A 16655-nucleotide genomic window follows, 5' to 3' on the forward strand; every position below is an offset into this window, starting at 1 on the left:
CTCATACATCATTCACAATCCACTGCAGTGATTCCCCGAAGTCTGTCTGTACCTTCAGCACAATGAAGAAGAAAAAGAAATGGGTTGCTTGAAAAAGGATGCCTTGTCTCTCTAAAAGACTGGCATTTCACTGCTGCAAAATCCCCGAGGCTGTATTTTTAGCAGCACCTCAGGAATAGGTTGCCTGTTAAGGCTCTAAATGTGAAGAACACAACAATATTGGGGATGCACATTCAGTCCTTTAGTCACTTACTCCAAATGTATCCCTTTTGAAATTGTAGTCGAGAAGAACTCCTAAGACCAGAAAATGTCATTTCATGTTGTAGGTTTTCTAACAGCAAAACTGAGCTACCCAAAACATGGCAAGAAAATAATTCATCAAAGCTGTATTGAATACTAGAACAAACAATGACTCCTAGTGTGCTTTATTTCCTGTTCTTATTCATTTTATTGACATCATTGAGGAATAATAACTTCAACCAACTGAGTATTTTCGTAGACAGCAAATAATTGTGCAATAGGCTGTTCATCAAAAGCCTTACAAATCAACATTACACTCACCTGTTTTGTGTCAGGAGTCATTAGGTTTAAACTGGTGGTGGAGATATTCAGCATTATGCTCATTCCTGCAAACTGAAGATTGCTCTTTCCCAGGATGCTAGAAAGGACTTTGCTTGCTGACTGTGAAGGGTGAAAAAAGGCACATTTTTGTACTCTGCTTATTTGGGATGATCTTAATTTTATGCAGGGTTAGCTGTAATCTTTAAGGTTTCTAAAAAGTTGCTGACTTTTCAAAGCTCATTTCACTGCACCAGCAAAAAATTTTCCTCTGGAGATAATTTTTTAATAATAATAATAATAGCAGCAGCTAGGCAGGCATTCATCCACTCTTGGCCTAACAAAATAGGGTTTTGTGAGACAGCAAAGTCTCACCTTCACCAAGGGACCAATTGAGCAGACTAAGATGAATGCCTTGAGTCAGTACCTTAAAATAGCAGGTTCTTATTCTGTAAAAAACACTTCAACTCCTGGAAAGAAATCTGTTGTTTGCTCTGCTCTAGTCCCTTCCTACATGGAAAGGGCAACTCCAGTTACACTGATAGAATGCTGCTGTATTTGTATTTGTCCCAGTCTGCCTGCAAGGCTGGAAAGATTTGTCCCCAGAAAGATGGACACACTTGTTCTTCTTCACTCCGTAAAGCTTACATATACTCAGTTTTAGCCTCTTTTCCTGCTGTTTATGTGGTTAAAAATATGCTACCTACACTGCTTCCATGTAACATTTGTGCTGCACTATTTTAACTTTGTCATGTTACAGTGCTAGTACTTCATTAACTTCTCTTTAAAACAAGATGGTTTGAATATTCTTGTTTCTCTTCTTTCCTTAAACCTTCCCAGCTCCTGCCTAAGGAGCATCTGCCCAGTGTGTGTGTAAAGTGTGAAAACTTGGCCTCAAGAAGTACATCTCAACCATATTCATAAGCCAGTAGCGGCAAACCCATGATGAATATAAAGACTGGCAAAGGATACCAGTCTCTACCATTCATGTGAAATTCTGTGGCTGGGCAATTTTTCTTCTCATCCAGTACACTTACTTCAAAAACACTATTTTTTTTCCAATAACTCATAAGCAACATTTCTTCTAAAACCAGTAATAGAGTCAGGTGTCTCACTAGGCACTTGGGACTCTGTTTAACTTACTTTTGCAATGATATTTTGTGTCATTTTGTTTTCCAAGAAAAAATATATTTTCCTCTTTACTGTCAGGTTTAAAATACAAAAGCCAAAGAACCTTGAAATACCAATGAAGTAAATTTGGTGATGGGAAAACCACAACCCTAATTTCTGAGGCAATTTCCAGTTACACTGTAGCATATGCCTTATTTTACCAGGGGAAGATTCTCCATTGCAAACAAGTGGTATTTCATCCCACCCCTTTCTGTTGGAATTCTGCCTAGTTAATGAAGAAGGTGTGGAAGCAGGCAGACCTTTCCTTCACCTTCCTGTTCTCCTCTTGCACCCAACACCACTGCAAGGGATACAACTAACTGCTATGCTCCTTCCCTTAGCATTTAATCCCAGCTTTGCTAGCTGGCCTCTGAAAGAGCAAGCAGTACAAGACTGTTGAGAGCTATCAATGCCAGAAATGAACTAAAGCTTCCTCCACTCCTTCTTGCAGAACTAGAATCATTTAGGTTAGAAAGGGCCTTTAAGATCAAGTCCAACCCTAAACCTAACACTGCCAAGGGATGGGGACTTACTTAACCACTTCCCTGGGCAGTCTGCTCCAGTGCTTGAAACCCCTTTTGGTGAAGGAATTTTCCCAAATATCATGAAGATTCTAGGTTGTATCACACAAATAGGAATAAAAGTATGGTAACAACCACATTAGGCCAATGCTCACCAGACCCACCATCAGTTCTGGACACTGAGCATCATCTATAGAAAGAGCATAGAAACCAGAGGATCATTTACATGTTCTCCCAATTTCCAGAGATCAGTGATTTGCAGACTCATTAAATGTCACCAGTAGAGCTATACTGCAAGAACAGATTTAATCACTTTCAAAGTTATGTATATTTTGACCTCTGCAAGAGCTTTCAGCACCTATTTTCACAATTTATTCATTCATTTTATGAAAAGGCATCACTTTTGTTTGTTTTAAGCCTTCCACATTCAATCTACAAGAGAAAGAAAAGGAGGTAAGGAGGAGGTTTCTACAGTAAGAACTTAAGGCAAGCCACAATCTTTTTCCTACATGTCCCCATACTTCTGGATGCCTATAAAAGCAGATTCCAATCAAAAGGGCAAGAGGCAACATACAGTGGGTGAAAACAACCAATATTTTAAATGATTAATGGTCTGGAATTCTCAAAACTGCTTTAAAGTCACCTGCCTGCTGTGCCTGGTCTCCTCTGTGTTGAACTAAGAAAATACAGTCAAGTGCACTGCCAGGAAAGAAAAATACCTTTCGTTTCTTGAACGCTCCTTTGGCACCAGGCATGGCTTCACAAACACGACTGATTGCTTCCCTGAAGAGACAGAAAAAAAGCTTTATGGCAAATGAATGTGTGGGTTTCTTCATTATACTTGAAATGAACTGGGAGAGAATAGCTTCAGACCATATTTCTGTTTACAAATGAGGATAGTTTAGCAGGTCAGTTACCTCTCTTCTCAAGGCTGAAACAGCTGCCACTCAAATTTAGAATACTTCAGTGTGAAGCAGAAGGCAGTAAATAGTGTAAGGAAGAGTATGAAGAGTATCTTGAGAGCTACAAACGATGATGTTTTCTCACACTATTACAGAGACTTCTTCTCATTGCAAATTAGAATATCCATCTAATTACCCCCTTCCAGGTCTCATTTTTGTACCTTATTAAGCCAGGAAGCTTATCTGCTCATAAGACCTGTCTTTAATCAACATTGCTTTAAATGTTTAGGGTATTTTTTTAATCTTTCTTGTAATGTAAGGGGTAGTAACTATTATTTTTGCCACTACTATACTATGCACTTTTCTAGTCTGAGCAAAACCACCTGTCTTGGGTTAATATAAGAACATTAAAATGTTCATGGTTGTTATTTACAATCCACACAATGTACAAAATTGTATTTGACATTTATTCAATACTGAGCAATTTATTTGTGGCCCTGATTGTATTTTGTGAGCAAAATTAATGCCATTAAGATTTTGCTTCAGTTTTCTAATATTGATTCATTCTTCCCATCAAACTTGGGAAGAAATGTATGTTGAAAATTAATTTAAATTCATGCCTTATCACAGGAGAGTAACTGTATACTACAAAAGCTCTTGAAATCATACTGCTGCAAACAAATGTTATAGACATTTTCAGTTTTTAACAACTTATTATCTGAACAGTCAGCCTGGTCAGTATTTAGAATTTCCTTCCATGCATGCAGAGACCTTCCTGTGACTGTTAGCTACAAAGCTGTAGCAGACCTCTCCTGTTGATACCGTAAGACAGAACAGCTGCACAGAGGTGCATAAAGGTAACTCCAAATCTTGTTTAGCTGTTTTAAATATGGATTGAGACTAACAGCATAGCATACTTAGACCTGAAAACATAGAAGTAACATTTATTTCATGCAAAAAATAAAAGTACAGAATGGGGGACAATGAATTACAGAATGGGGGACAATGAACTACAGGCTAAAGAACAATCAAAATAATCAAAACCTTGAAACATCACCTTGATAAAAACATAAATAATTTTAATTTTATGCCATGTGCAGGATATTTCAGCTAGGCATTAGGTGATTACACAAGACCAACAAGTGAGTCAGGACAAAAAATGTCATATACATATCAACATTCAACAGAAAATGGCTTAGCAAATGTCACAGATTTATCTGGTTGCAATCACTAATCACTATATAGTTATGCTTTTGGTTCTTTTACTTAAGGCCCAATCCAAAGCTTGAATCACCTGGAAGAACAGCATGAATATATTATTTTCGCTGGTGGGTGGCTGTGGGTGTGGGACACGCCTTGCAGCAGGTTTAAAGTCCTGTCATTCTGAAGAAGCATGAGATTTATAGCAAGAGAATAGTCAGAAAACCTTTCAGGCACACCGCCCTTTCTTCAGGACGAGAGAAGAGCGTATTCGTTCCTCTGTTCCTCTGCTTGTCTTTTTTCTTTTATTTTTCTTTTAACAATTACATCTGCTTATCTAACAAATGGTCTCTCACTACAAGCCCTGCCTTGCATATGTCCTCAGACCATCACAGCTACAACAGCACTCCATTGTAAAATTCAGGGCTTGTATTTAGTTTCCACATTTACCACAATGCTTTTTTTACTCCAAACCAGTGTGTTAGTTAAACTAGTTACAGAGCAAGTAAAAATCAGTAGGTTTAAAAGAGCAGCACTAATGCATCTTACAAATACAACCAGCATCAACATAGAGTGATAATCATGATATTAAAAAATAGGTTACTCCTGAAAATGTCATCATGAAATAGAAATATTATTATTCTTCACCAAAAATCCTTTTCTCTGACTCAGGAAAAGCAAACAGACATCATGTTATACAGAGGCATCCTCTCAGGTTGCTACTGAGCTAAAACTTGTGGTTTGCCATCTCCTTGTACCAAACCAAATTCTTTGGAGGCAATGGAGGCAATGGGGTGGGAAGTCCATGCCTGTGGCAGTCCCCAGAACTATTGCCGTCTTTCAGACCTATGACTCTTGCTTCACTGGGTGTGTCTGAGCTTCCCAGGCATTCTGGCCTCAAGTTGCTGACACGGAGGCATCATCAGCACACCTCTGTGCCTTCATCATCTCTGTTTTCCTCCAGTGGGTCGCATTAGCAGAATGAGACCTCTTTTTGCCTCCCACAAAAAGAATTTGTATTTCAGAGACATGAAATTTGCTTGAGGCATAAATTCATCTGCAACTTCCTTTCTCTTCCGATTTGCCTCCACCATCTTCTGTGTTTAGCAGCAACATGAATCAGATAGGAAGGAAAGGGAATTTTCAGGCCACAGCAGCTGAAAAAAACGTTCACAAGCTTGTTGCTTTTCTGGATCAGGACTTGGATTTGTAGTGGTTTTGCCACTAACTCTTCTGCCTCTCAGATCCTGATAAACAGACATGAAGCATGTCACTCATAGACTCATCTGACTCAAGGACATTGTTGATCAAAACTACCACTTAAGAGTTAGAGAGGAAATGCGCCAGCTGAAAAGGCTGAAGCCCAGGGCTGGGTTTTTTTAAGGCAACCTTGGTTACCATTTGTACATCCTGGCTTGCACTGTGGCGAAAGCACTGAAAAGCTGAAAAGCCAGCTAGGATGCATATACTCTCACTCAGTAAAAAAGTGCTGTAGATTTTCCAACTGCCTGTCTTCCTCTTCATAAAATATCTCAGATTTACTGAACTCAGTGTTCCCAAATTCTGCAGGATGACTGGAAGCAGGGGGAAGGACCTGAGAAAGGTGACAGCTTGTTGAAATACATGTCAGATGAGGCAGGACATCTGAGTTTGAATTTGACAATTCTTTTAATTTTTTGAAATTCTGTGAATACTAAAAGTACTCAAGCAGCTGCAGGGTTTAAATTAACAATGCTTATTGTGAAAATTATGAGAACTTAGAAAAGATATTCATAGAGCAATTCTGCCTAGGCAAGGTCAGAGCAGCCTGGTAGCAACTGTCTGTGTGCCTGCAACAAAAGGCAAAGTACTTTTCCCATGTGGGAGTTAAGGAGTCTTAAAAAAGTATCTCATGAAAAGAAGAAGGATGGATGAATATCTGTCACCACACTGATAGGCCACCACACTTTTTCCAAGGGAAGATTTGCAGATCATTCTGTTCAGAATATTATAAATCATTTGGGGAGGGAGGTCTTACATATGTAGACTGGTGATATGGAAAAGACATCCTAAAGGCTTCTTTCTAGCTTGCACAGTCAGGTAGCAAGAGGCAGATGTAAGCTGAAACAGATATTGCTGCTAGGTTGAGAATGCTGCACTTGACATGTGCATGCAAATGCTTGTCTAAGGAAGGCATAAGTAGAACTTCTGGCTGTACCAGCATGGCTAAACAGTTGCATAGAGTTTGGAAAAGTTGCATGTGACCACATTGGCTTCTTTATCAATGTGAAAGCTATTTGACATAAACACACATTACACCTTTCTAAGCCACATGCTGTTTCATTAGCTAGGCTCAGAAAATATACCAGTATAGAGTTGTCTTGTAAAATTAGCTACTGTGCTGTCTGCAATAGGGACCACAAGCTGAGTTGCAAATCTGTCCAAGAGTATTTTCTGCTTTGCAGATGGCCGTACTGTGGAGTCATTTTCTTGGCACAAAGCATGTTGTGTATTTTTAATATAATTTCAGCATGCAAATGTATCCAGTAAAAAATGGCCAATATACATTTTCTGAGGTTGACTTATTCTGCTTTAAAGTGACTTGACATCTTTCTGACACAGAAAAAAAAGATATTTTACACTGGTATTTTGTTCCATTCAAAAGGCTAATGCCCTGATATTTTTCATAACTTTAGTCATATTTTACTCTGTTATATAAAGTAGCCCACTCAGGAAGCTCAAATCTGTTCCTCTGTGAAACACCATTACATGAAAATACCCTCCTTTCTTGTGGTTTCAAATATATTTTTTGGCTGTGATGCTAGGTTTTGTTGTTGCTGGTTCTAATTAATAAGATTTAATTGATTAGAAGACAGAATAATGTCTCATATTTCAGGGAAATGACAGGCACACAAATTGCACAGATTTTCTCAAGGTATTTGGAAAAAGTATAGCCATCTCCAATAGTGAGATAGGAAACTGTGACTAGTTTTTATTCTGAAATGTTTTGTATGACAGGACTGAAAACCTACCAAATTTCTCTCGTTAGTATTTTCTACTATTCTACAGCTCTCAAGTTTATCTTTGCCACCTCCAAAGTGTAGGACTTCACAGGTTAAAAAACCAGACACCAAAAGATTGACTTTTTGAATGAAAGTATATGTCTACAAGAATTGTACAGAAGGCTTCTAGCTAATTTTTCACAGTAGTATATTCTTGTCATTTTTACAATAATTTATAAATCATTACCAAGTGTTGTGCCAGTATTTGCTGATGAGAAGCAAAGTCTATACAAAATATAAAAATAGTTTCTGAAAAAGAAAAAAAAATGGAGACCAAAAATGCATTTTTAGAAATCCATTTAATACTTGAAATATTCTTGTTCATTTGCAAAACAGGCAAAATTAGTGTCTTCTGTCTTGAATAGCCCAGGGGACATTCACAGGCTCTGAAGACTGAACCAGTATATTACCTTTTACAGAAGTTTAAACACCAACTGGCAAACCAACCATGTCTGGAATATATAAAGCTGTAGAGGTAGCTAAAGTAAACGAAACAGAGGTATGGATAGGAAGGGGAAGCTGTGTGGCACGGAATGTGCCTATTGCCAGGAATTCAGACTACTGTGCAGGCCATACCCTGGCAGGGGAGCCCCCGAGGAAGTGGTGCAAAGACCAAGCAATGATATTTGTCACACTAGCCTGACCAAAGTGAAGCCCATCCTGACAGCATGAGTGATGGAACGCCTGGCAGAAAAGGTTTGTAGAATAAGGCAACGCTGGCAGATATGGCACGCAAGCTGTTGTCATTCGTGCAGCAGAGAGACGAGTACTTTTCTTCCCTCAGCTCCTCATTTTGTTTCTTGAAATGGAGTTTCTTCACATGTAGAAAATCTACAAGCAGAAAATGAAATTAAGCTGGCCAGCTTCATTTTCGGTTTATTGAATAAACTACACAGAAAAAGGGTTGGCTTTGGCAACTGGAACAGAGTATACCACATGCTACTAGACATGTAATATGCAATCTATTCAATGGTTGTCATCCTTATGCTCCTGCACAAAAGAGGAAACCTCTTAAAATATTGATTGCAGCTTTTATAAACATAAAGTGGGGGTATAGAAAACTTTGGTGTTGAATGAATGCCTACAAAAGGTTTTTTTATGCACAAACCTTCACTTGTCAAGAACAAGGTCAGTCACACACAAAAGAAAAAGAAAATAAAAGTGTACTTGAAGGTTTGGATCTGTTAGGTAGCTCAATCCTTTAGCTTCTTGTGTGACCTTCAGACTTTTTTTCCATTCAGCCTTGTCTCTAGCTTTTTATCCTAGTAGTAGTGAATGAGACAGAGAGAGAAAAATAAACTTTCTTCTGTTGATAATGAGGGTCATAGTAACCTCAAAACTGGGTCCAGTCTCAGGTCATTTACTAGAATATCTTCTCTCTGAAAGAGTAGCCCATAGCAGGTATTTCAAAGGAAGGCATAGGAAGCCTTTGCAACAATAAAATGAAAAACCTTGGTCTAATGAAAACATTTTCTCTAATCCTTAATTAGCTTCATGTGCAAAGGAGGGCTTTGGAGACAGGTATCTTACAAAACTCCTTTTTATTAGAGAATTAAAATTCTACCACTGTCCTTTTGAATAACTCCATTTTGTAAATATACAAGCTGTATTTGCTGAAAAGGATCATCCAGTACTGGACCCTCTGATATGACTGGACATGTCATATAAAAGACATAAAACACTCAAACTTCCTATACTCTCATTTCTCTCTGTAATCAAGCTGCCAGGTGCTGCTGGCAGAAGAACTTGAAAGTGTCTCTGTTTCCAAGGTGCTAGGCAGTTGTTAACTTTGAATTGTGATTTGCATTTAAAAGATGTTAACTTCTGCTTCTGCAGTACCATGTGAACTCACCAGCTTTCTGAAAAAACAGAGTACAGCTATACCCATAGCTGCCTCCCTGACCATTTGGATTTCAACTCTCCACCTTCCCCATCCCCTACAAGGCTCTTTCTTTGCTTTCTCATGAAGGCAAGTGGAATGTGAGAGCTCAATTAATTACTCATTCAGGTTTTGCATTCTGTACATTAGTTGAACTAATCCAGATACTAGCTAACATTTTCCCCCCTAATACCGCATTGAAAATGAAAGGTTTCAATGCTAAGCACACAAAATCCTATTTATTCTAACCCATTTCTGTGCTAATGGCAGTTAAATTAGCAAATGGAAATTATTCTGTCAGTATCAGGCACTATAGCTGTCATTATCTCATTTAGAGGTGTACCACATGAATTATAAGGATGTCCCCATCCACTTCTGAGAGTCTTGCTTCCTAGTGAACTAAGCAGTAGCCAGTGCCTTATGCTTCCCAGAGCTTTGGTCCTGAAGTAACGGTGTACAAGGAAAGAGGATTCTTGCTCATACCCCTTCCAGCACACAACTGTGTATCCACACTGCAGTGCAGCTATGTATCTTCTGCCAACCCCCAAGCACCACCCCGCATCCAGAGTCCATGCAGCTGAAAGCAGGAGTGACCCATACTCACTTTCCAAGCAAGAGAGCATGTTAAGAAGACTGAATGAAGAATTCACTGCAGATAACACGCTACCTATCCACCCTCAAAAATCACATTCTTCCTTTTTTATGTCTTCCGTCCTTTTTTCAGAGATGCTTGCTGACAGTGAATCTCTGTAAAGAATAGAGATATGGTTGAATGAAACACTACGTGAACTGAACTTCATTCATAATGTTTAGCATTCGACTCAAACCCAGCTCTAAAATCTGCATTTCTGCCACCTCCCGTCCAGAAGCGTGGGATACTGGCATAAAAGTTCAGGCCTAAGATTTGGAGAAGAATTTCATTCAAGTTGTTCAGCTCAAAAGAGTTCATGGGGAGGACTGGGATCAGAGTTTGGATTCAGGCCCACTGATGATATGAAGTGTCTCAGTCCTCTGATTTACTTCTTATTAGCACAGCATGCAATATAATGTTTTGCTCAGCACAGGGAAGTGTGACCTTCTGAAACTGCATGCAGTAAACTGATTGCATTCAATTAAATAACAGCAAACATGCAGACTTGTAGTCAGACATTGCAGTATGACAAACAGTGCATGCAACATTATTCTAATTCAAACCAGTGCATAACTACTCATGAATACAACACAGCAGTGAAATCACATTACACTAGAAAAGATCTAATAACATACAAACATATTATTATATGAACTGAAAGCGCTGCATGTGTTGCAAAATAATTTTACCTGATTTTGTTTGTTTGTCTGTTTACACACAGCCTGAGTGCATAAAGAGCCTGGACACAAGCTTAAGAGTGGCCCCTTTCTGTGACGATGATGGTAGGTTTCAGATGAACTTAGGACCACTTGCCACTCGATGTTAATTCAGTAGTCATGCCTTCCAGTCCTCCTGCTCCTCCACTATGTTGAAAATGAAATGCTTCTGTTCTTCTTGCTGCCCAAGAAAGTCACCTTGGCTTCTCATGTGTTACAAGAATTATCCAATTATCACTGGATAACTAATGATGCAACATGTAGATTCAGCTGGCTTTTATTTATCATTATGCACAACTGCTTACCCTTGTGTGCACATCCATTTATTTGCTTAAGAATTCACATGACTTTACACTCATTACAGAAAAGAATTAATACAATACTGATTAATACTACTTTAATTCACCTATTTCTCCTGTAGTAAAAGAATCTTGAGACCTCAAATGCATAGTGATAAAGAGAAAAATCTGTTATAAATCATACATAGCTGTTAATTTTAACTCAGATCTGAAATTAGGACAACACTTTTTGTCAGGCACCACCAAAGTTGTTAAGACCCAGGGAAGAGTATGACAAGTGAAAGTGCTTGCTCATTGCTTTCAACTAAGATAAATGTTATAACATTTTAATTAAAAAAAAAAACCACAAAAAAAACCAAAACCAAACAAACAAAACCAAAACCAACCAACCACACAATCCCCCCCAAAACAAACAAACAAACAAACAAAATTACAGGCCAGGTACAGCCATATTAGATGGTACAGACTGATTTTTCACATGACTATGTCAAGGAAGAAAAGAGCACTGACCAAACTGTATACACTGGGGCTTCAATTTGGTTCCTGGAGTTGAAGTCACTGTTTTGTCAGACTAGTCCATGCATACACACTGGTGTATATGTGTGTATACACATATACGCATATGTATGTGCATATGTGTGTTTATGTGTATAAAGCATATACATACTAGTGTATATGCTTTCCTAATGTATTAATTCTAACAGCTGGGATTTTCAAAGTCATTCAAAATACCTGGACAAACTTTTCCCAGTTACTTCTTATTTAAAATGGGTGTCTAATTCACCAGATAAAAATTAGGCTCAGATTTCCAGTTAAGTAATTTCTAAATGTTGACCCAACAATGTAAGTGCTCTTTACAAGCACTAATTCATTAATCATGGAGTTGTCTGTTAGGCAGATAATGGCTTCTCCAAAATAATGCCCAAAGTCTACAGCAGAGCCAGAGTCTACATATCTCACCCTCCCATGACTGAGCCACAATTGTTTTTTCTTTTAGGAACTGGGGCTTCTCATCTTACTTTGGGTTTTTTTTCTTCCTCAGTGCTAGCAGAGACATAAAGTGACATATGCAATAACCAGAAAACATACAAAAGGGAAACGGAAGATTCCTAATTGCTGACTTCCTACATTTGAGGTCTGTAACATGGAGGAAAAGCTAAAGTAGAAAAGCAAGAGGGACAGGGATGTGATGCAGTACTAGAAAGGAAGTGCTTCGCACATGTCAAGCAGGATGCATGCTTATTAGGAAGAGATACATCCAGGCTTCCACACTAAAGCAGGTAACTTGGCTCATTTTTTCCCTTCTTTAATCACGCTTCATAAATACTGCATAATACAAGAAGTCATAATGGCACAAGACAGATCACTTTCTTCTGACCAGTTGTGCAAGGTCTTGGAAAAAGTAATAGAATAAATAAGTGTGACACATGCAGTAGGACCAATTTATAAAGTTACAGCTCAGAAAAGGACCAGAGACACCTTACTTCTGTTTCTCCAGTTACAGTAAAGAACACCAAGAAGAGTACACACCCTTATACACAGACAAGCTTCTACGGCAGCTATGGATCTAGGCTCCTCAGCTGGAGCAGTACCAGTTACCATTACTAGATCTACAGACCCAAGCCTCAGACACACTTCATCATGAGATGTCAGGTTACAAGGGCAGTTTTCTTACTGGTGGCAGCCTGCAGAGAAATCATCAATAGACATACCTAAGTATAAATGTATGACATAGGAGATAAAAATGTAACATTCAGATGCTTTTATTTTATTTTTAATCACAGGACCGCAGAGATCATTTGCTGCCAGATGTCCTCTTAGGGAACTGGTACCTGCAATTTCAGAACATTAGCCTTGTTAATTCAGTACATACCTTGAGGCCCAAGTTATGTTTCTTAATGCACATGAGCAAGTTAATCAGCAAGTGTGAATTTTAATAATTCCTTTATAATATTTTCTTAGTAAAGCCTAGGTTTATATGTGAAATGCTACATGACAAAACATGTGGGTACTCAAAACATAACATGGGCATTTCTAGAGCCAGGTACATTAATGAAATTTAGATTAAAATGCTAAATCCTGATTCAAAAGCCACCTAAAAACTCCTGCTTTTGTAAGAAGTTTTAGATGAGGAACTACACAATCAGAATTATGAGATGTTATTGTTTTATCATAAACAGAAAATTGTAAATGTAAATAACAACCAAAACAGGAAGACATGGCTTGAACAAATACCCTGTGCTCTAAGATGTGGTCAGAGGAAGATGAGCCAAGAAAATACCCACCATGTCATCAAATATGTTATAACTTCAACAGAGAAAGAGATAATTCCAAGTCTGTTTCACAGTAAAAGCCAAGAATAATCTTTATATTGAAAGAACTGTAAGACAAAGATACTTTGTGCAGATCACATTGCTTTAAATCAGCAAATACGCTTAAGTATTAATGGCATATTTGTGCCTTTAAGCCAGATAATAAAAAAGTGCAACACTATTCCAATGAAAACATGTAGTGGAACAGACTGTGCAGAAAATAAAGCAGAATTTAGTTCACCTTCAGGTATATAATACAAAACCAGTAACTATCATAACTATTTCATAAGCCAGTATCATTTAACTTCCAGCAGTAAACACAAATGTGCCAGCTCCATTGAAACTACAAGTCTTCTTAGACATGAAATCATTTTAAAAGGTCACTGCTGCAAATACCACAGAAACGTACATGATGAGTTTTACAAAAGTACAGTAGGGAAATGCCTCGATTGCCTACATTGCCTGAAAACCACAATTTTGTAATTTACCATTCCCTGTGCTTTTATGCCCCACATCAATGCGGTACCTTGACAAATTAATGGTTAACACTGTGCGAAGACTTACAGGGTCCAAGTTCAAAGCTGCTGTATGCAAGTGTAACTCAAAGTCAATGCATATAGACTGTATGATTGGCCTCCAAGCCTAAAAATTAGTAATTTTTTCTCATTTAACAAAAAAAATACTTAGCTCTCTATGGTATGACAAATGGTTTATGATAGACTACCAGCAACTTTAACATTCCGCAAAGAGGTGAAATTCAAGCAGGATATCCAGTTGTAACACTTTATATGTGTTCCTTTGGAAAGGATTACTTCATTATTTTGATGCTAAAATTTGAAAACATGGCCTCCAGTTGCTAGAAGACATCAGTGCTACGGTCCTCTGAAATCAATGAGTTCAGCTTTTCAAGTAAAAATGCCTGCAAAACACTATTACCTATAGTTCTCAGAAAACAGTCTTCTAGGAAAAAAAAAAAATGATTTATGGACACTTCTTAAGACAGTGCTGTACTTACATTCTGCTCCTAAAAAATACCATGACAGAATTGATATAAGAATTGAAATAAGAACCTAATACAAGCTTATTGTTTCTTACATATAGTCTGGTAAATACAACATTCTTTCACTTGTCTCTGGTACCATTGTGGTGATACATTTTCACCTAAATCTTTTGTACAGCCACTCTGTAATCAGACATAATTTTGTAAGAAATTAGTATAAAAACCTATAAACGTGGCTGCAAAGCAGCTCCCTAGACTAATTTTGACAAATGCACTGTAGATTTTAAGCCTATTCAAATTCTCACTGGCTTAAATGTCATGAAATTGGTACCCAGATAAGAGCATTATTCGGCATAATAAACAAGCAAAAATTTTCTAAAGCAGTTTCTGGCACATGAAATGACCTGGCACATGAATTAAATATCCTTAAAGCCGTGTTGGAGCTACATTAATACCAGGCAAGAGATTTACCTGTAAAGGCAAAATTAAAAAGTGGACTTACTGCATCCAAAAATTTACTGTGTGTTTTGCCACCTTCCTGGCCTTTCTACTTTGGAGACACAATTCAGAACTTATTTTAAGAAACATACTTGTACAGAACCTTACCTTGCAATCTGTGTTCTAGTACTGAAGTCAAGAGATCTCATTGAGCGTAAGACTTCTATACATCCCAAGTACTGTAAGGAAAAAGAGTTGGAAAACATGTTAAAATTATTCTTGAGTTCTAGAAGAAAATGCAGCTAATCATTCAAAGGCATTGTACAATTCTTGTTTTTACATTTGTTTTTTTATCCTATGTGTCGGGTAGGTTTTATGATATGCTCTTGTATGTCACAGATTTGTTCCATTAACATTTTATTTCATTTAAATCTCAAGTTTTATTCAACATCTTTTTAGCTTTAATCTAATCACTGTAACACACCTACTTCATGACATGTGATGTGCTTTTTAATTTTCCTCTCTCTTAATTGTTCCATTTTAGATACAAAGCTAATCAAAGTAAAAAATAATATAAAGGAAAAAGGAAGTGTGGTAAAGCAAATTCATCTCTCACTGGTTAGCAGGAAAATCTTATTTAAGAAGGAGAGAGCCTCATTAGAACAAAAAAGGCAAATTATAGTGGGGAAAGCTGGAAAGAGCACTAGCAATACAAGGCGGATTCCTTAACAACCAGCTCAGGGATAGATAGAATTTAAAATTTTCATTAATGGCACAAGCATAAAGATATAGGAAAATGTTAACAAAATATACTAATAGCCCATGCTGGGAGATGGTTTCAACAGGGTCATGCATGAGACAAATGGCATGAAGGTTAGCTACTATTAGGAAAAACCAGACCTATTGACTCAGATTTCTGCCTGCGTCTCTATGAAAAAGAGGGGGTGCCATTAGAAAATATGTTAAAATATAACAGTATCTGTCACAGGACTGAGAAAAACCTCAGGTGAATCTTCTAGACTTGCTTCCAAAAATGGCCATAATTTGCATATGCTGAATCCTATATGCAGCTAGAGCTCTTGTCAAATATTTGTATAGTGGCTTTATACAAACCACCTCATGACTGGCATATCCCATGGCAGTATTTTTGCATGTAGGTTAAGTGTTCAACCACACACCTGACTTTTGAAAGTCAGGGGAACAGGGATGAGTCTTTACATAACAAGCCTTATAATGCTATTCTAGTATTGTGGGTTTATATCAGCTTTCATATCAATTTTTATATCTATTCACAGCATAATGCAATCTATTTAGGTATGAATCTGATGTAGAAATTCAAGTGAGGCCACCATTTTTTTCTGGTTTTGAATCTCATTTGTTCTGAAAAAAACAATCTTTTAATTAGAGGATTACTACATCAGTAACTATAATACCTAGAATTTCAGCAATATATTTGCTATAGAAACATGTATGCCACAAACTTCTTACAAGCCAAGGGAGTATATAGTTTGCTTTCACATGTCCATTATTATTTAATTTATTGCTATCAAATGTTATGAAGTCATTACAACACTGAATGAAATAAACTAGAATATCAATTGACTTATATTAATTAAATTGTTCAAACTTGGATTTAAACAGCCCAGTTTCTGAGAAGGGTTGTTTCAAGATCCATTTCCTAGATTTTTTTAGAAATTTTCTGCAATATTATGTTTTTTTAAGAGCTTACAATATTCTCAGAAAATATCTTGTCTATAGAGACCCTGGCACATGGAGCATTCAATCTAAGGATCATACTCTCAAACTGTTTAGATCCTCTACAAGTGCAAAATTAAGTAACCCTTGTATTTTATTAAAAATAGATTCCTTTTTTACATACACTTCCGCCTGACTACTTAAAACATCCAGAACAACATTTTCATGCTCTGATATAGGAAGTCAAGCCATTAACTCTATTTTTAAGTATCTCAGAGGGCGATTCGATTTGC

The 16655-nt window shown here is 37.4% G+C and overlaps 1 protein-coding gene across 1 annotated transcript in view; it reads right to left on the bottom strand.

Annotated features, from left to right (window-relative positions):
• SHC3 (SHC adaptor protein 3) overlaps positions 1-16655 on the bottom strand; it is a 53216-nt gene that overhangs the window by 19335 nt on the left and 17226 nt on the right. The window contains exons 2-4 of the mRNA XM_005154914.3: positions 14836-14906; positions 2969-3032; positions 562-681 (exon numbers count right to left, since the gene is read on the bottom strand). Coding sequence (XP_005154971.2) covers positions 562-681; positions 2969-3032; positions 14836-14906 — 255 coding nt within the window. The remainder of the gene's footprint in view (positions 1-561; positions 682-2968; positions 3033-14835; positions 14907-16655) is intronic.

Source organism: Melopsittacus undulatus, chromosome Z (genome assembly GCF_012275295.1).
Source record: "Melopsittacus undulatus isolate bMelUnd1 chromosome Z, bMelUnd1.mat.Z, whole genome shotgun sequence".
Taxonomy (NCBI): domain Eukaryota; kingdom Metazoa; phylum Chordata; class Aves; order Psittaciformes; family Psittaculidae; genus Melopsittacus; species Melopsittacus undulatus.